The 20,294-nt window shown below is 41.3% G+C and overlaps 2 protein-coding genes across 3 annotated transcripts; one reads left to right on the forward strand and one right to left on the reverse strand.

The window, feature by feature from the left end:
• Positions 1-315: 315 nt before the first annotated feature.
• On the forward strand, positions 316-7,501 carry MED4 (mediator complex subunit 4). The gene is made up of 7 exons (XM_058799932.1): positions 316-441; positions 2,591-2,657; positions 2,990-3,160; positions 3,536-3,593; positions 4,587-4,673; positions 5,476-5,607; positions 6,743-7,501. The coding sequence occupies exons 1-7, from the start codon at positions 317-319 to the stop codon at positions 6,913-6,915; spliced, it is 813 nt and encodes a 270-aa protein (XP_058655915.1). The 5' UTR covers position 316; the 3' UTR covers positions 6,916-7,501.
• A 1,933-nt stretch (positions 7,502-9,434) lies between these two features.
• NUDT15 (nudix hydrolase 15) lies at positions 9,435-12,384 on the reverse strand. Of its 2 annotated transcripts, XM_058799926.1 has the most exons (4): positions 12,224-12,384; positions 11,927-12,117; positions 11,268-11,422; positions 9,435-9,906 (listed from the first exon to the last, which is right to left on the reverse strand). In XM_058799926.1, exons 1-3 carry the CDS (start codon positions 12,376-12,378, stop codon positions 11,277-11,279), a joined length of 492 nt encoding a protein of 163 aa, XP_058655909.1. In that variant the 5' UTR covers positions 12,379-12,384; the 3' UTR covers positions 9,435-9,906; positions 11,268-11,276. The 2 variants fall into 2 exon arrangements, with proteins under 2 accessions (XP_058655909.1, XP_058655908.1); XM_058799925.1 differs by having other exon boundaries at positions 9,435-11,422.
• Between the last annotated feature and the right edge of the window lie 7,910 nt (positions 12,385-20,294).

A 20,294-nucleotide genomic window follows, 5' to 3' on the forward strand; every position in this document is an offset into this window, starting at 1 on the left:
TTTTCCATCCTAAATGACCCTGTGATTCAAAGAGCAACAAGCGCAGATCCTTGCGCAGCAACCCCGCCTGTCTGTCAGACAGGCCTCTGACAGACTCGCATGTGGCCTCGACGAGGCAGAACCGCCCTCCCCTCCCTTCCCCTCACGCCCCGGTCCCCGGGGCGAGCCCCGCCGGCCCCCCCGGGGAGGGATCCGGCCCCGCCCCGCGCATGCGCGCGCCGCCTCGCGGCTGCAGCCCGTCCGTCCGCCGCCGGGGGCGCTGCCGCGCGCCCGCCCGCGCCGGCCGGGGGCGGTTCCCGCTCGGGTCCGCGCCCGGATGGCGATGGCGGCGGCGGCGGCAGGAGCCGGGGCCGGGGCGGCGGCGGGCGGGGGAGGCGGGGAGCGGAGCAGCACCCGGGACCGGCTCCTGGCGGCGCTGGAGGATCTCGAGCTCTTGGCCAGGTACCGCGCTCGGGCCCCCGTCGGCCCCGGGTGGCGGCAGGGCACCGGGGGCGGGGTGAGGGCTCCCGGCGCGGTGCGTGCGCGGCGGGCGGAGCGGCAGCCCCCGAGGGTGGGATGGGAGGGGCCTGGCGCGACTGGAGCCGGCGCTGGCCGGAGCCGCTCGGGTTCGCCTTTTCCTGCTCTCTGGCCGTCCCCAGGCCGCGTCTGCGGGTGAGGGGCTGGAGCTGCAGCGGGGCTCGGCCCGGCCCTGCGCAGCGCTGCCCGGCGCTCGTCCCTGTGGGAAAGCATCGGTGGTTTGCAGAGAGAAGGAGCAGCTCCCTTTTCCTCCCACTTGCCTTTGTCACTTGGTTGGCACCTGCGTTTTCTGTGAAGTGCACACTCACACGCCGATTTTAGGCATTCTATTACTCACTAAAAAATATGCTTAAGTCAGAAATGCGTAGATGGTGTTGCATGACATCAGCTCTCCTGGTCACTGCCTGTATTAGTGCTACGTTCACTCCAAGTAGGCTGCAGAGCTCCTCTTCAGAGTGATAGAAATGCTCAGATACGTAATCCAGGGTCTTGAGTCCTGGCTGGTAATCCCCATCCCCCTTGTCAACCATGTCGTGGAGGCACAGCTGGCAGTGAAGTTCAGATAGTTCCTAATTATTTTCCACACCTCAGGGACAGCAGGAGCTTAGGAAAGCATTTTCAGAGGAAATAACCTGTGCTATCCATGTGTATGGCTTGCTTGCTCAGTGATTACCAAGAGGAGGATAAGCTATTGGTGAGTTGCTCTGCTTGTATCTGGTTAAGCTTTCTCCTCAGTCACAGATTTTATTGTGACATAAGAGTTGCTGGAGAGCATGTGTTTATGGAAAAATGAAAGCAAACCTGTTCCTTATCTAAATTACTTACTTTTTTTGGAACGCTAGTGTTCTACCACAATGAAGCCACAGCAACGCTCAGTGGCATTTAGAGAATCTTCCTATTGATCAGCAAAGTGTTGCAGCACCCTGGGGGTAGGCCTTTCTCTGTCACAGTACTCGTTTGGTGGTAGGGGCAAAAATTAAGCCACATGTCTAATCTGTCACCTTTCTGTAGTTTTGAATCTACATCTGTGCATTAAGTGGCTGACACGGGGCAGAATTACAGCACCCTGTGACATCACCCTCGATGGTGGTAGCTGACCTACTTAAAATGGATTTGCTGCTGCTCAGTGTTGGTCAGATGGAATAAAGCTTTAGTAACAGTGACAAGTTTCTTTATTCTCTAATTGTTTCAAATCACAGTAGTGTTCAGGAGTGAGCAAGAGACATAGACCAAGATCAGAACTTTACTGGGTTTTTTTTTTGAGACATTTCTGGCTCCACTGCTGTATTACACACCCCACTGAGCTGGACCAAGCAAATAACCAGTGCTTGCAAGGGCAGTGTCTCCGTGCTTAGGGTTGAACTGCCATTCAGAGTCTTAGAAGCCAAATAACTTTGCTCAGTTTACAGAAAATGCCTTTTTGCATTGTGATACCCAGAGGTTCTTCAGAACAGTGGCAGAGTATCTGGATATCTGGGAGAGTGATCAAGAGGTCGGTTTGAGAAGCACTTCTAGCACCAGAATATTACCAGGGTTCTTTTTTATTTTTTGTGTGCTTGATGCACAGCTAATATATTCTTGTGGAAATACTTGTAAAAGTGGTTCCATAACAGACTCTGTTGGTATTTGAAAGTGTAGACTTAGTTGCTCTAAATAACAAGTATATTGGGGAAAAAATGGAGAAAAGTAGAGAGGTAAAACAGTGAAGACCCTCTTGCAACAAATAAAGGTAGTAGAAGAAGGGTCTGAGGGCATTCCCTTATGCCGTTTCTTCTCTCATCTTCTGTTTATGTCTTTTATGGTTTAACAGGAACTTAGCACATTTCTTGAGTTCAAATACATGGGGGCTTCATGATAAGTAACAAATATAGCTCAAATAACAAATAATAGCTCAAATAACAAAGAAAAAAATATGTTTTCTTGGTTGAAAAATCCCTGTCCACACTGTACTATAAAATATAAAATACTCAGGTCCATGAATGCTTTCGTAATGATACCAGTCCTCTGGGTAATTTTGGGATGACTTGATGTGAGAATGCCTTGGAAAATTGTTCAAACTGAGTTCTCCTTTCAGGGAGCTAATTGAAATTTTGGCAATTTCAAGAAACCAAAAACTTCCACAACCAGGAGAGGAGAGCCAGGTAAGCTGACTTTCTGAATTGTGTTTCTTTGGGTAAGCATAATGCTTTACTTCTAACTTTTTTCCATTCTTTTTCCCTTTGTCCATGCCTATATTCGAGTTAATGGTCACAATGGGGCTTTGGCCCTGCTGCAAAGGCATTTTTGGTTCTCCTGTTTTTTATTCATTTTTTATGTGCTTCATAGGCTGTTTCTGCAAACAGGAGGAAATTCTGTTTCATTTTTCATTCAAACAAAAATACTCCTATGGATGCCATTTGCTCTTCCTAGCATGACTGAGGGTGTGTTGTTACTGTAGCCAAATTAAAAGTTGTACAAAACTGTTGTTCAATAGATCCTGGAACTGCTGATTCAGAGAGATGGAGAGTTTCAAGAGCTGATGAAGTTGGCAGTGGATCAGGGAAAAATCCATCATGAAATGCAGCTCTTAGAAAAGGTAGTAGAAAAGCGGGATAATGATATTCAGCAGCTGCAGAAACAGCTTAAAGAAGCAGAGCACATACTGGTAAGTTCATTATGATGTGTTTGCTTTTGAGCATCTTCTTGTAGAAAAGGTGGTTCTGGGCAAAGTGGTGTTGTGTTAGTTTGAGAAGATTTAAATATTTAAAACTTCATAAGAGCTTATTGGTTTGGGTTTTTTCTCAGTAGTTAAACACTGTTTAGTTATCATGGTATTAAGGTTTTTTTTTAAAATAATGCTAATTTGCGTCTAAGTCTGCTTTATTTCAGTGTGTTTGGAAAATGCTCACAGAAGTTTCTCTTCTAAAATGCAATTAAATGGAAGGGTTTATTCACAAAGCTGACTTTATGTAGATGTTTATAAATGAAAGATGCATTGAAGGTTTGGTTTCCTTTGTGGGTTTTTATTTTTTACAACTAGGCAACAGCTGTTTATCAAGCAAAGGAAAAACTGAAATCAATTGAAAAAGCACGAAAAGGTGAGTATCCATAATTGTACATACTAAGTAAATGCAATTCTAAAGAAAGTTGTTAGTGAGCTCAAATTGGGCCTTTTAAATTTTTTTAAATTCTTCCATCACAGATTTCAGATGCTTTGTGTGTAAACAAATTTCCATTTCATTATGAAACTGTAACCATTTTCTCAGAATAAAGACAGCATTGAATTATTTTTTTTTTTTGTGGCAAACATATTTTAATATGGAAGTGTCTCAGCAGTCTTCTTGAACTGAAAATAGTATGTCTGATTATTTAAGTACCTTACCAGATTTCCTCAGGAGGTTTGCTAAGGAAAGGAAGAGAATGTTTATGTGTATATGCACACACTGACTGCTGGTGATAGGTGATACTAGACTATAATTGTAGCAATTCCTGCCATTCTGTGGCATTTCCCAAACTAACTTTTTTTGGAGGAGGGAAGGCATCTTCTTCAGGTTGTTTTGCTTGGGTTTTTTCTGGTTGTTTTTTGTTTTTTCTTTTTTTTTTTTTTTTATGGTGTCTTCTGTCATTTTGTAATGCCTCTTTCATCTAGAAAATCAAGGAATTGAATAAAGTTTCTATTAATCTAATACAAGCACATATTTGGAAGGACTCTTCTGGCTACAGTCTATAGTTACTAAACAAACAAATTAAACTTCTTTGCTACAGAAAATTCTATAGTAAGCAGGAGGTGAAGTTTTAGACTTTTTTTGTGCTTGTCAAGTAGTCTTGTTTAAGAGATTGTGGTTTTCATGAGGTTGAAGAACCATTGATATTGAAGGTCTTTTGTACTTGTGTGTGTAAAATCAGTTCACTGCAAAGCTCATCTTTGCATAGATTGAGAATCTTCTAAACAGTCATTGCTTTTGAACCAGGCCCTTAATGTTTGGCAAAATCACATTCCCAGTCTTTTAGATATTGGTGGTCAATATTCTGAAATAATTAAATGACACAATCTCTTGAGAATGCAGCAACATTTTTTTCCACTCTTCCAGGTGCCATTTCCTCTGAAGAAATAATTAAATATGCCCATAGGATCAGTGCTAGCAATGCTGTTTGTGCCCCTCTGACGTGGGTACCAGGTAACTGTTGTGTTTATGACAGTAGATTTTTTTTAATAATAAGTCATGGTTAATATCTGCTCTTAAAATGTTTTTATACAGCGATAAACACCAGGGTTTATTAGACTAGAATTGTTTTCAGCTGTTATATCTAATATTTAATTCTAAATGTTTAGTTTTATCTAAAATGAATATCCAAAATCCTGTGGACTTCACATACATCTCCAAAAGGTTATGAAACTGTCTGCTTTCGTTAACAGACTGGCCTCTGTTCTTCCTTGTTGACCTTTTTCCCCTGAATGTTTACCCTGATAATAAGTCAAAGCCAAGTATGCAAAGGGCTTTTCTGTGTGTTTGGTTGTGTTCCATCTTGCCCCGTACAATATTCTTTCAGAGAGTGTTAGTAAACAGTGGAGCCAGAAGCAAAACTTTTACTATGACATGTTTCAATTTTGGGTACAACCTTATTTGTCCAAAATGAAAATGTGTTTGATCCAATTCCTGTCCTTGCTGTTTAGCTGTGAAGTAGCAGGGTGAGCAAAGATATCTTTTAAACATGATGGGTTTTTTTTTGTTTTGTTTTGAGTTGCTCTGTGTTGTTAGGGGTTTTTTTAATATGCTTTTTCTGCCAAGTTTGAGTGAACAAACAAAGTCTGAGTGAAAGACAGATTTGAATTTTAATAAACAGGTGTGATGGTCATTACTCATCCAAGCAACCAGAGTATGGGGTTTTTTGGTCATTCAGCTAGGTTCTGAAGCTAAAGCTGTCTGCAAGACAATTGTTAAATATTTCAAGGCAATCTTTTTCCTTTTTTTCTTAAAGGGGACCCACGTAGGCCATATCCTACAGATCTGGAAATGAGAAGTGGTCTCTTGGGTCAGATGAACAACCCACCCACCAATGGAGTCAATGGACACTTACCAGGGGATGCACTTGCAGCAGGCAGGCTGCCAGGTAAGTGAAACTCACTTTTGTTTTTTCTTTATTGCTTGTAGATTCATAGCAGTTATACATTTCCCTTAGCAAAGGTAAATCATTGGTAAAGCAATGAAAATTGTGGTTAATGTTCCTTAGCAGTGAATACCTAGTAAAGAAAGGTAACTAGAAGTTGCATATTTTTTGTGTATGTTTTAGTAGAGCCCATTCTGGCTGGCTCCTTTGCCTCAGAGGATGCAGACTTGATCCATTTACTTTTGAGTGCTGTCTCTATAAGAACTGAAAGGGATTTCCAGGAATTTTAGGAATTTTCCTTGAGAAGCTGGAAAATGTGGGATTTAAACTCCTCCAGTAGAATTCTTAATTGAGTCTTGGGCTCCTCTGTCAGATTAAACACTCACACAGACTGTCAAGGTAAGAGGGAAACATTGATTTACAAGAAAGTTGAAGCTGACTGGGCATTTTGTGTAGGGATGCTGAATCTGTTGGTGTGTGGAGGCATGTCCTGAGAATGCTAATTATGGGATCTAGTCCTTTTGGAGATTCCTGCAGAGATGTCCAGTTACTGAGTCCTTGGTGAATGTGCAGACCAGTTTCTGGACTGCTCAGTAGCCTCCAAACTTTGAGGCTGCTTAGCACACCCATTCAGCCTGGTTTAATAGCAGACTGCTTCTAGCATTGAAGCATGGCCACACAATGCAAAACACTACATTCCATTCTGAGCTGCTTTTCAGGCATATTTGGATAAAGCCTTTTTCTCTGAATTTTTATGTTCTGCCTGATTTTTTTTAAATCTAATATTTTAATCTATTTTTGCATACTGACAGACTGTGATAATTTTCATTACTCCCAGTAGTTGTGAATGCTGAATCAGTTCAAACTGTGCTTTGAAGATGAAAAGCTCTGTATTGAATATGAGTTATCAAGAGCCACTCACATAAATGGGCCTGTCTGGCAGAGCAGACTTTTACAATTATAGAATTGCTCCATCATGAGATGTTTTCCAGCTCTTTCTGGAGGGTTTAATCTGTCCAAAATTTTGAAAGGATTTCAAGATTTGTTTTGATTTTATATTGAATTCTGGTTGAGCTGTCATGTTGAATTTGTCAATATACAAAACTGAAAGTTTTCTTGATGATGCCTGTTTTTCCAGATGTGCTTGCTCCTCAGTATCCTTGGCAGTCAAGTGATATGTCAATGAACATGCTACCTCCTAATCATAGTAATGACTTCATGCTGGAGCCTCCAGGACACAATAAAGAGAATGAAGATGATGTAGAAGTTATGTCAACAGACTCCTCAAGCAGCAGCAGTGACTCAGACTAGGTACAAGGGGGACAGTATCCCTAGTAGACCTTTCCTGTGGTGAAGGTAGGTTAGATGCTGTTTGTCACAAACTGCAATATCCTTTTGTTACACCAGCAGCCCTGTGTAGGGAGAAGAAAACAGCTGGCTCAGAAATAGGGTGACTAATTTAAAACCATGGACTAGAGACTTGTTTTTTTCCTGTTAGATGTTCTGGGAGCTGGGAGAAATGTCTGGGAGCTGTCTGCTGGGAGAGCAATGTCAGATTTTCAGTGATTATGTAAATGTATGTTTGCAAGAGATGTGTAAATATATATTTATATATATGTATTTACTATACATTAGATGACATAAGTTCCTGGGAAAAAAATGTGTAAGGGGAATCCCCTTGTATGTTTGTTAGTAACTTTACTTTTTTGATGATAGCCTTTTCTATGCCACAGAAATGAAACATGAAGTTTGTAATGTATCTTTTTTTTGTTACTGCCTAAATCTGTGTTCTTGATAATCTGTGTATCAAGGACAAAAATATGGCAATAAGGTGTAATAAAAGAGTTTGTAATTATTGTAATATATAATGAATGATTTGTCATAAATAAACTCAGCTTTGATCTAACTTCAGTTTTCCAAACTTGAATCTTAGATGAGTTGTCATGTAACTTCAATACTCAGCACATTTTATCCCAGTTGTGGCTGAATTCTGACTGAGTTTCAGAAGGTTGTACTCCCTTTTCCCCCATGCAAAAAAATGCCCAGTCAGCATTAGAAGCAGCTGAGGAGGAGTCAGAGGTGGAAAGCCTGTCCTTCCTTTTCAGGTGAGCCCTTCCAGGCGCACACAAAGCTGGCCAGACCCTGAAGCAGCGCGTGCCCACCCACAAGGCTGCCCCTAATACTTGGTTAAGTGTCCTGGGACCCTGGAGGTGACACACTGTGGGGCATGCTGCAGGTTTAGTTCCTTTCAGATCAAAGTGCTCAAGGATTTTTTTGTCCTTGTCATCTATAATTTTTTTCAGTTCTTTGAACCTGCTAATTTGTTTACTTTCACAACTGCATTTCCTCCATCAGCTGCAATATTATTTTGTCTTTCCAAAGGCACTTCCCTTGGCTTTCCTTTCCTTGTTCTGTTTTGCTTAAGGAGTCATTTTATGACAGCTGCTTTTCTTTTATGTAACCCTCTGATAGAATTTCAAAACTCATGTGAACTGTTGCTCCTGGCAGTTAAAGGTTTCTGTCCTGCAGCACAGCTTCCTGCAGCAGAGATCACAATTCTCTTCTCTTTTCCATTTTGTAGATTCCTCACAGGAAGTATCTGATGAATCAGGTAATTCCTCCTTTGCTCAAGTAATATTTCAAACATTGCTGCCAGTAATGCTGCCACCTGTGACCAACCTGTACAAATCCCTTCAGGCTGTAGAAAGAAGGACTTCAGTCACGTTCAATCACATATTATGGGGCAGTGGGTTTTGTTTTCAGAGAAATTGGGAATTTGGTTTTGTCTCAGCTTTCCTTTTAGAAGTATTTTCAGAGTTATTAAACTGTCACCTCTTTCACAGCTTTAAGTTATTAATATATGTACATACTGTAACCTTTATTCAGTATCATGTTCTCCTCTCGGGTGCTTATCTCCAGTGTCTTTCCTCTTTAATTCACATTAATCCAAATACATGTGCCCTGTCCCAGTCATTCTAGTTAACCTTGCCTACCCCTTTTCTAGCTCACATTAGTGATCAGAATCATACACAATATTACAAAATGGAGTTTCTTAATGCTTTGGATAATGGGATTGGTATTTTCTTTCTAAATGCCCCTCTCTTAACACAGCACACACAGTTCACTAGCCTCTTTTATCTTCTAACTTACAAGGACATTCTTGAAACAAAATACAAACGTATGTAATTAAAGCTCATGGGAAGTGTAGTGTTACAGTCTACTCAAAACTCTTCCATGGCTGTATCTATGTAATTCACCAACTGAAACATTGTGGAGGTGGGTGATTGTTTTCAGACATAAGAGGGAACTGAAGCAATGACCGCTTCTTTTTCTGGCTTTTTAGTTACTCTGTTATGGGATTCAATGTAACCAATATATTACATCTAATAAACAGTGGGCAGTGCTGTTGCCTTACCTATTCCTGGTAACTTAGCATAAAATCAAACTCTGGGTATTGTTAGATGCATTCTAATCAGTTCCTTTGCATCAGTGCTTCAAACTATGTGCAGTTCAGGAGTATGCTTCTCAGTGCTGGCTAACTGTAATGCCATTTTAGGTGAATTCTGTCAAGTTACAAGCAGTTTAGTGAACCATGATATGATATGGTGGCTTAGATATGAACATAATAGATTTTCCTATTTAGCAAAAGTACCAAAAATCAAAGTAAAGACTTAGTTGAAAGGACTGAGTCTCGGCAGCTAAAATTGACTGAGAACCACGTTTTCTGGAGGGGTGGGAAATATAAATGTGTGATACATACAAAGTTATTTAAGTTGGGGAATGCTGACAGCTGGTTGCAGTAATGCACTGTAGTCTTTTAATCTGTCCATTTTGAAAAGATACAGAAATGCTGACATATGGAGATACTGTTGTGTCCTCATTTCAGTGTCTATTTGTGTATTTACAAGAAATAGAATGTATATATCCATTAACAAAATATGCCAAGAAAGTATTTATTGCATGACAGACCATTTTACACTGGTCCCTGTTCTCTCATCAGGACCTAGATGTTTTCTAAAATAAAAAATTGTACTAAATAATTTAATTTTTTTTCTTCATTATTCTTTGTGACAGATGGGCAGGACATCTGTCAACTCTTCCCACAGCTTCTTTGTTGACAGCTGAATGGAATAATTTTCAGTGTACATAAGGTTGCTTGCAGGAAGCAAATCTCCACTTTTGAATAGAAAAATAAGATTTTTACAAAGTTATGGTAGCAAAGGAATTTTTGGTGAATTTTCCCATTTCAAGACTGCTGTGTAACGTTGCTTCTTTCTTCACTTCAGAGAACGGGTGTCTGTCCTAAGGGAAGTTGCACATAATTAATACTTCAAACTCTAATTAGGAGGATTGCCAGGGGCAGTAGCATCCTTATGCCTCATCACTCTGTTTCTCAGCAAGAAAAGCCATCGTCATTTAAAAAAATGTATGTTCAAAGTAAGGAAGAGCCTTAAATCCCTCAAGCTGATTTCTTTTAAGAACTGAGAAGTCAATTCATAATTCCAGGCAATTTTAATCTCTCAGTATTGTGCCTGTACTTTATTCAAAAGAAATTAAAGAAACCTTACAACATTTTTGTACAATGAATATATCTAAAGGGAATAGACAAGAGGTATGCTATAAAAGAAGCCTGACAAGAAAAAAAATGAGCCAACCAGTGATTTGAAAGTTATATCTTAAAATTAATCACTGATGTCTTAGTGACAACAGCTGGAAAAGAATCAAAATTAGTTACAGATTCTAGAAAAATTAAAAATATTAACTTCTTGGTTTTGTATGTACTGTTGGGTACTGTAATTTCATTCACTAACAACACAGTCATTTAATCAGTCAAACTGAAAATGCACAATTTTACCAAATCTCAATAGTCAGCCATACAGAACTACACCCATGTGTGCAGTTTAGTACTCACAACTCTTTTTAGCCACTAAGTATGATTTTTGCCATGGAGCTACACTTATAAATGAGATTTGTGTCAGCCTAGTAGAGCAGGCACCTCTCCATTCCAAGAGTTCAGTAACAAACTCCGATAAATTGCAGAGATCCGAGACATTTCTGCAGATAAATTCAATGTAAATGAGGCTCTAAACAGAACTCTGTTATGAAAATAGCTGGCAAGAAGGGTCAGGGAATTTTCATTCCCTGCAATAAGTCATGACAATCTTCTCACATTTATAATACTCTTTTGATTTTCAAGTGTATACTGCTGTCTGCAGGGCAAAAAGGCATTGTCTATTAAATGTAACTTTGCTCATGACAGTAGCTTCATAAGTGAAGCTACGAGACAAGGCCAAGTTTTAAAATTGGTCTAATAATTACAGGAAAGCAGGTTTGAATGAGTAAGTTTTGCTGCAACTGCTTTTAAGTGAGTAAGCTTCCTGGGCTAGTGCTGATTTCCAAATGGCTGGTCATCAATGGACTAACTAGGTAAAACACTGAGTTTTCTGTAAAAGAAAAAGTTAATTATTAACTACTAAACCTAGAAATGGGTCTGGAATGAGAGACAACTGTCATGTGAAATATGGGAAAAGCACTGAAACAGTTGGCATATTCTTCTTTGGGAAAAAGATAATATTTTCACATGGGCAGGGTGAGCACTTCGTATCTTTTTTTCTTTTACACCAAAATAGCAGGTCTGTCCTTTTGTTTGTTACATAACATACAATTTGTTTTTACTCTAATTGGTGACTTCCCGTGTACCCCTTTAGATGATCGAGCTCCTCTGTAAAAGGATTGTAGCCTTGCTCTCTTAAACAGCGTAAGGCCCAGAACAGTTGATCTGCTGGAGGAAATTCATCCCATCTGACCCATTCCCAGCCTGTAGGGAAAAAAAAAAAAAAAAGAAAAAGGAAGAAAAATCTGAGTAAAGAGTTAAGACAGGACCCTGTGGCAGGAGAGGTTTAGGCCGGATGTTTGGAAAAGGTGGTGGGGCACTGGAATAGGCTCCATAGTGCAGCCTGACAGAGCTCAAGGAGTGTTTGGACAACTCAGGCACAAGGCGGGATTGCTGAGGCTGCCCTGTGCAGGGCCAGGAATGGGATTTAATGATGCTTGGAGGTCCCTTCCAACTCAGGATATTCTTTCTTTCTGTGATATAACAATTCTTCCTCTTCAAGTCTAGATGGGTCATATAGAAACTACCAATACAAAGACAGGTGACAGAGTCATTTTGCCTGAGCAGCTTTTTCATTTACCAGAGAAGCTGCGGATGCCGCATCCCTGGGAGCGTTCAAGGCCAGGCCGGATGAATCTGGGAGCCACCTGACCTAGTGGCAGGTGTCCCTGCCCGCGGCACGGCGCTTGGAACTAGCTGCTTACTCACCCTCGTTCTTGTCGGGCTCCTGGTTGCGCGGCTCGGCGCCCGGCTCGGCCTCGCCCTTCATGAGCACGGTGACATAGTGGTAGCGCTGGGCCGGGCACGCCGCGTTCACGGCCGACGCGAACCGCACGTGGCGCAGCGGCAGCGCCGCCTCCTCCAGCGTCTCCCGCGCCGCGCACTCCGCCAGGCTCTCCCTGCGGGCGGCAGGCAAGGGAAGGCACGGCACGGCACCGCACGGCCGCCTCAGGGCACGGCGGGCAAGGGCAGGGCGGAGAGGGAGGGAGGGCGCGGGGCTCCTACCCGAACTCCAGGTGGCCTCCGGGGAGCTGGTAGGTGCCGGCGCCCAGCGCGCCTTTCCGTCTGCCCAGGAGGACGCAGCCGGGGTGCGCGGCGCTGGTGACCACCACCCCCACGCCGACCCCCGGCCGCCGCGGCTGAGCCGCCTGCTCGCCCATGGCAGCCCCGGCGCTCGGCGAGGCTCCCTGGGGCAGGCGGGAGCGGATCCGCCAATCGCGGTTCGGGATGCCGGGTTTTGGCAGGCCCTTGGCGGGGGTGTGACCGGAGAGCGCGAGCGCGCCTGGTGGTGACGTCGCTGGTGAGGAAGCGGGCGAGGTTCCAAGGCAGGATCGACAGGGAGCGGTGCCCTGTGCTGCTGTGTGCCTGGGATCCTGGCCTCTCAGCCCGCAGGGACTTGTGAGCGCACCGGGAATAGAAAAGGCCTTTGTGCAAACGAGGGGCAGCTGAAAACAAGCAAGATGCGACTCGATTTTTGAAGGTCAAGGAGCCAGTCGGTCTCTGACTGCAGATTTGTTCAGGATTTAAAAAGTAGCCCTTCTTTGGTTAGCCCACTGTTTCTGGCCTGCGAAGAGTCTGACTCTGAAGTGTCACGTGAACTTTTTAAAAAGGAAGCTACAAACTTAGCTGAGCAGAACTCCACAGGCAGAATAACAGTTCCTGACTGATAAAGAAACAATAAAAATTTCTGCTGGCAAATACTTACCTTTGTGAAAAAACGCCAATCACTTGTTTTTAAAATTTTAAAAGTTTAATAGAAATAAAATGGTTATAAAAATAGTAATACAATTAGAGTAATAATAATTTGGACAATTTGAATTAGGACAATATGAGACAATAGAGACAAAGAGTTATGGACGTTCGTTTACCTTTTCTGGGCAGCACGAGCCCGAAAAAGGACCCCCGTTAACAAAGGATTAACCTTTAAAAGCAATAGCCTGTTGCATATTCATACACTTCATACATGATGCATAAATTCCATTCAAACACAGGATTCTGTCTGGTCAGTGTCAACTTCTTCCTCTGAATCCAAACAGTGCCTTCAAGGCAGGAAGAAGTTCATTTCTTCTGATAAGAGAGCAATAAATTCTTTTTCTCTGAAAGATTTAGTTGTCCTGTGGCTGCTATCTCACTGCAAGTCCTTTCTTTAAAAAAAGTATCCTACACAGCATAGTTTCTATTTTAACATTTTTTATAACCCAAAACTATTTAACACACTACTTAAGAGAACTAATACAGCATTACTTTCTAACACAACACATATAATATTCATTTTAATATTTTCAAAAAGCTAATAATAAAATACGCATTTTTCACACCTTCATTCTCACATTTTTATGAATTACAGAGATATGTAGAATACAATTCAGCTTTCATTTTCTTTATAAGCAACTGTAAAGTTCATCAGATTTTCCCGTTCTTCAGCCTATTGATCACAACAGAGAAAGAAGTTTTTTATTTGCAGACCTTTCAAATTGGTTTTGGGTTTTTGTTTGGTTGGTTTTGGGGATTATTTTGGTAAGGCTTTAAAATATCTGTGAACAGGTGTTTTTATTTACATATGAAAGTCACAGGGCCAAACTGGCTGAAGCTTAATCACATTTTCGGGGATCAGTTTTCTGGGGTTTAACTGCCCGAAGTGGCTCAATGCAGCATCAGATGTGTCCCACTGTTGGCATGAAGGGCATGTCGGGAGCAAATGTCTGGGTGTGCTAGAAGCAAGGCTGCCCTTTGCCAGTATTTGGCCCTGCTGCTTAACTGTGACGTCAGCCCATACCCTGTGGTAATCACATATCCTCTGAACAGAGAGAGACACAGCTCTCCCAGGATTTTCCTGAGAAGCTGCGAGAAAGCTCAGAGAAAGAATCAAAACAATTATCTCAACCTCTGCACCTGGCAGGCAATCTCCGTTTGTCAAAGATGTTTACAAGGAGTTGTCCCTTCTTGACCAATAGGTGAGAGAAGATTACTAAAGGCCAATCAGGTCTTAGGCCCCCCCATTGTTTCTATAAGAACTGTGGATTTCTAATAATAAAGTGCCTTTTCATGCCTTCTGATGATGGAGTCTCTGTATCACCTTTGGCTCTCCCTGATACCCCTTCAGTGATAATACCCTGAATTACTGACATTGGTAAATAACAGCAATAATAATAAATAATCTTGAGCAAATTGCCAAGCGAACAAGACTTTTTGTAAACCAAGTTCATTCATTTGTATCTGTCTCCCCAGTACAGCTGAGTATCCTAAGTATCCTAATGCATGAGGACATCCATTAGGAGTATCCTAATCTCCAGATGAAACACCAGACATATGAGTTATATCATGTCTGTATTTACATTTTAAGACAACAATCTTACAAAAGCCATATCAAGGATTCCTTCTCACCCATGAAGCTCATTTTGGTCCAATACTTTAAAACACCACAAAATTTTTTACCTGAACAGTGAAAACATTCTACTTTCTATGTACACCATTTTCCTGTACCTTTTACCAAACAGCGTTTAGTGACAAGTCTTGAAGGTGACCCATTGATTTATTTTTAAATTTAAAAAAAAAGTCCATATGCTCATTATGCTTATTTACTATATTAGCAGGATACAATTAAATGAAAATGTTATATAAAGATGATTATGTAGAAATGTTATATGATGATTATGTAAAAAGTATGTTTTTACAAGCAATAAATTTTTATTTGTTAGTACACTAAGATTTTCCCTTCCTCTCTACCATCTTCTTGATCACAACAAAGATGTGAAGTATTACCCTTCTACAAAACTTTAAAATGGCTAATTTTTTGTTAAGGTTTTGAAATCTCATATACAGATGTTCAGACCTGTTTCAATTTTTTCACCTTACATTTGTGATCATTAATATAAAGAATACTGTATGAAAAGAAGCATTTTGTTGACTGAATCTGTTCTGATTGGTTTCATTCTAGGATTTATTTAAGACATGCCTATGTAGCCAGGTATTGCAGATCATGAAGTAAATACAGGCTGGTTTTCTGAGTCTGATGGTGAACAGATGTCCACTGAAGAAAGATATGGGAATAAACCAAGAATGAGAAAGTAGCAAAATCCTCTGCCACAATTTGAAAAGCTTGCAAGATTATGATTTATATCTACTTGTAAATTTGTTTATTAATATTTCATCTGAGAAAGTACTTCTGTGTGCCAAAACAGTGTATTTGAACCAGCATGTGTCCAGCAGCTACTGGAAAAGAGGCAGATATTTTTCAGGGCCAATCCCTTGTTCTTTATGCTAACGCTTTTATTGATTGAAGTGTTATTGAATGAACTGTATGTCTGAGGTGATCTGGATCAAAAAAACCTATTTTTTAAACAATTAATCTGTTTTCTAGCATGCTGTGGGTGGCACAGGGAAGGGACAGGACAGAGTTCAATCAGATTAAACACAGCACAAAGCTAAACCTGACTCAGCAAACTGAGAGAGAGATTACATTTTTAGTAGGATGTGATCCCTGATGCAATTTACAGCTCAGGGACATAAGTGAGGGAGGCAGTGAGTCAGATCAGCTGGGAACAAGAATGGTGGGACTAACTGTATTAGAGACAGGCCAGATTTATGTCAGATTAAAATGACTACACAGCTGTTCCCTAAGAAGAGCACACATAGGCAAAGCAGGTTAGTAAAACACACAGTGTACAACAGCTTATTGGAAAGCAGCTACACAAGCAGAAAACGTCCATCTTTCTGAGAATTTCATACACATGGCTCCCTGGCTGTGGAATTTACTATATATTTGCATTCTCTTAGCAGAAGTATGAACTAGGAGATATAAGGATTATATTTAAATATTTTACATTGCAAAACTGGCATTCAGAAGCTGGGTGGAATGTGACCTCAGTGCATGACCCCAAAGTCCTGCCAGCAACCTGGCTGAAACTTGAACTTGAAATATTTTTCTTCTCTTGCATTCAAGCAGCTGGTTGTTATCCAGAACCCTGATATTGAAAATGTAACATTGTTAACTGTTTCCTCAGTTTTATTTTAGCAGAATTATTTCCATGATACCACATGTTTCTATTAAATGGCTGTCTTTCACCATAAATTACTGCTTGCTGTAATATTATGGCTTCATAAACATTATTAGTGGAAATTAGGCAAAATGTGATACGCAGTTTTTATGTTGAAATGTAAATAACTTCTGATCACATTTACATATGGAGAGAATAATGGTGTGTGCAAGAGCAATAGGACAAATTAGAGCTGTACTACAGGTGTGCTGCCTTCATTGCTTGTTAATTATTTCTTTTCTGTGTCCAGGCAGGACTGAGTGATTGGAATGAGTCAAGGTGCTGAGACAATTCTACTTTATTTGTAGCTTTGTCATCAACACTCTAAGTGACCTTGGGCAACTCATAGGTAGGTGAAGAGGGATTGTGCTTTGATGAAACTTCTGTGTGTGCTCAATCCCAGGGGACCCTGAATCAGAAGAATAAAAAAGTGTCTGTTCCTTATCCATCTAGGATAGTACCTGGAGGTCCAGAATGGATGTCTGGAATACAGTAGGCAAGAAATCATGACAGGGTTTTTGAATACTATTCTACAGCCATCTGTAGCTCAGTGACTTCTCAAGGCAGAGGTGGCTTCTGTGTATTTACTAACTAACCTTCTTCTTGTTTCTCTTCTTTAACCTACCAAAACTCCTTTTGAGCCCATATAAATTTTCATTATTTGCAACATCTGTGGCAAGGTGCTCTATAGCTTAGCTATGTGAAAGATCATTTTTTGCAAACCAAATCCTTTTGCTTTCATTGAGCCTTTCATCTACCAGCCTTCACTGGTTGGGAAGAGATGATGCATTAGTGTTTTCATGTTCATACTGTATTCTGTAGAAAACTTGCACCTATCCAGACCTGAGAGTGCACACATCAAAGGCCTGTTTGCTAGGACAGATGTCAGAATCCTTGCAGGAAATACACCAGAGCACCTTCAGGGAAGGACCCTGGATTGTCTTTTCTGCATGACTGGGAGAAGAGATGGAATAGCCTGTTAATATTGCAAATGGGTGCCGTGAATAGTTTTATGTTGTTAGATAAGCCTGAGGGTCCCCTTAGCAACCTGTAGTTTGTCAAGAGACAGCCAGGATGGTACTCCTGCAGACAAGTGACGCAGAGAGAATTCACCATCTGTAAGACATGCAATGTAAGGCAGTATAGACACCACTGAAGGATTATTCTCACACTGCTTCAAAGTCAGTTTTTTTGTTCTGACCAAAGTCAGTTTTTTTGTTCTGATTCATCAGCTGAACCTGTTTACTCATCTACCATAAAAAAAAAAAAAAAAAAAAAAAAAAAAAAAGTGGGCTCTTTCTTCCGGTCTTCAACAAAAAGAATTCTGGAAAGCTCAGGGTGATGATTTTCTCCACAGGTACTGGGATGCTTTCTAAGCCCCTGCTAAATTTCATCTTGGAAATTTCCTACCCTCTGAACTCTTGGCCTTGGCAGAGGCTTTCATTTTCTGACTCTGACCTTCTTGGCAAGACCATCTCTCCTGATGTTTTTCAACTACAAAGTATCAACCAGTGGAGCTTACAAGGTCTGGGAAATAAATCAGATTGTACCATTGTCACTGCGTGGATGTGATAAATTTATAATAAAGCAAATTCATGTCTATTCATAAGGCCTGACTCTTCCAGGATGCTATATTTGGCCTCAAACTGGATTATTTATTTGTCCTGCTTATCTGTTAAAACTTCTTGGCTCCTTCTATCTCGTTTCTTATGTACCTTTTCCTTGCTTCATTATAGTTTTAAACACAGATTTTCAGAGAGGGCCTTGATCCTATGTTAAAAATCTTATTCTGATTTTCGCAAGAAATCTCCTAATTTTAAACTTTGAATAGGATGGAATCTGTTTCTGGAGATTTAGCAAAACCTCTGGATATCTGCTGGAATCCTACAGTGCATTCCTTGTGCAGTCTCTTCAATTGTAAGTCAGATATTGAATGAGGCTGAGCCTATACAAACCTGAGTTTATATTGGGCTCACTAGGAATTTGTCTGGTTGTAGCCAAGTGTTATCTTTTCTTGTGTGTCTAACAAAATAAAGAAAAGGTGCACGTGTCATTTCCAAGAACTATTGTTTTTAAGATTTTGAGTTGGGTTTACAACCACCTTGTGCTGACAGTCAGAGCCGGGTGGTGGCACTGGTGATCAGACAGAAATCCAAGCAGGTTTACAGTCCACCCCAGTTAGACAAGTTTTCACAGGCAAGAGGAAATCAGACAATAAAACATTCAGATAATTAAAGTTCTCCATACAGCTGTGTATCAGACTCCAGAAAACAGCTGCAGCTGCCTCAGTCTTTCTACAAGCCCTTCAATGTTGTCAGCCATGTGACAGTTCTTCTTTTGATGTATAAGGTAACAACCATCTTCATTTTGAAACTGGAAGGATAAGTCACTGCTAGTGAGAAGATACAGTAGTAGTTGTAATCTGAATGTCTTACAGTCATTTGCTCGGGCAAGAATTAATTCTAATTAATTAATTAATTATAATTAATTAATTACACAACAAAGAGAGTTGTCCAATTTCCTTCCTGTAGCAAGCAACTGAGTAAGGATATAAGTCTTGTTTCCTGACCTGCAGCCAGTACTTATCTCTGAACAGTAGCTTTGGGTTTTTAAGGTTAAAGTTTAAAGTTTTGCCAAGATCTATTACATCCTCTTGTAAACATTGTTGCAAATCCTTTCCGGGGGGGAGGTAATTTTGGGGAGTCTGCTGGAGTTAGGAGATGTCTTTGTAGGTGGAAATGGCATCCATGCAGCAGGTCCTGTGACTACTGAAGAGCCACTGTGTGTACAGGGGGCAGAAAGAGCACAGAGTTCAAGTGCTTTTTCTTCCCTTCCTCCCTTTCTTGCCTTGGCCAGAAGCAGTATTTTATCAGCTGTGGCGGAAATCTTGGATGATCTATCAAAATTTTGCAGCTGCTTCCAGGTTCAGTGACACATACTCCTAGCTGGTGTCTGCACACAGAGGTGCAGAGCTAAGCACTCTGCAGAGCTCACTGCCGTGCTAACAGGTGACAGTAACTCCAGGCCAGCAGAGGACTAGGAGCAAAAGAACTGAACCAGAATGAACTCCGTCTTTTGCAATACTCACCCAAGGAGAAGTTATGGTAATGCATTTTCAGTTCCAGAATAAAAAGAGGCAACTCATCCAGTTATTTATTGGATAATTCAAGTTACAAAACTCAAGAAGAATCACAACTCTGACAAGGCTTTATTTCACATCAGATCTTGCTTTGATGTTCATAATGTATGGAAGTAACTGCATTTTTCCTTATTATGGGTAGAGGGCATTCTTGTTCCAATTTCCCAGGCCAATGCTATTTTCCCAATTACCATTTTGTTTTAAAGGAAAAAGCTTTGCCTGCTGGTGAATCACAAGGTCTGGCCACTAGTTTCTGCAGGGACACCTGTCCCCTGCTTCAGTTCCTTAGTGACCTGAGTCGAGGCCACCCAAGTAAAAGTACAGACACTGAATTGCAGGGGGGGCGGCACAGCATGGAGCTGTGAGAGGCAGAAATGAGGATCGTGGCATGGGGAAGGGGCTGCAAAATATCTAGAAATACTAGAACCACTGAATGGTTTGGGTTGGAAAGGACCTTAAAGATTATCTAATTCCAACCTACCTGCCATTGGCAAGGATACCTTCCACTAGACCATGTTGCTCAGAGCCCCATCCAGCCTGGCCTGGAACGCTTTCAGGGATGGGGCATGCACAGCTTCTCTGAGAAACCTGTGCCAGTGCCGCCCATCCTTACAACAGGGAATTCCTTCTTTACATCTAATCCAAACCTGCCCTCTTTCACTTTAAAACCATTCCCCCTTGTCTTAAGTAAGAACGGTTGTCTTAAGCAAGAATGGTTGTGTTTACGTTGCTGCACGGACACACCCTGAAATACGAAACCAAAAATAGTAATGCTCTGGAGTGAAAAGACATAAGTTCTGCTATTGCGAAGCTGAAGCGGGAGGGAGTGTGGGCGTGGCATAAGGGAGCTGTGCTTCCTTCCTTCCTTTTAACACTGGCGGTGCTAACCGAGGCCGACGTG

The sequence above is a fragment of the Ammospiza caudacuta genome, chromosome 2 (genome assembly GCF_027887145.1).
Source record: "Ammospiza caudacuta isolate bAmmCau1 chromosome 2, bAmmCau1.pri, whole genome shotgun sequence".
In the NCBI taxonomy this organism is placed as follows: domain Eukaryota; kingdom Metazoa; phylum Chordata; class Aves; order Passeriformes; family Passerellidae; genus Ammospiza; species Ammospiza caudacuta.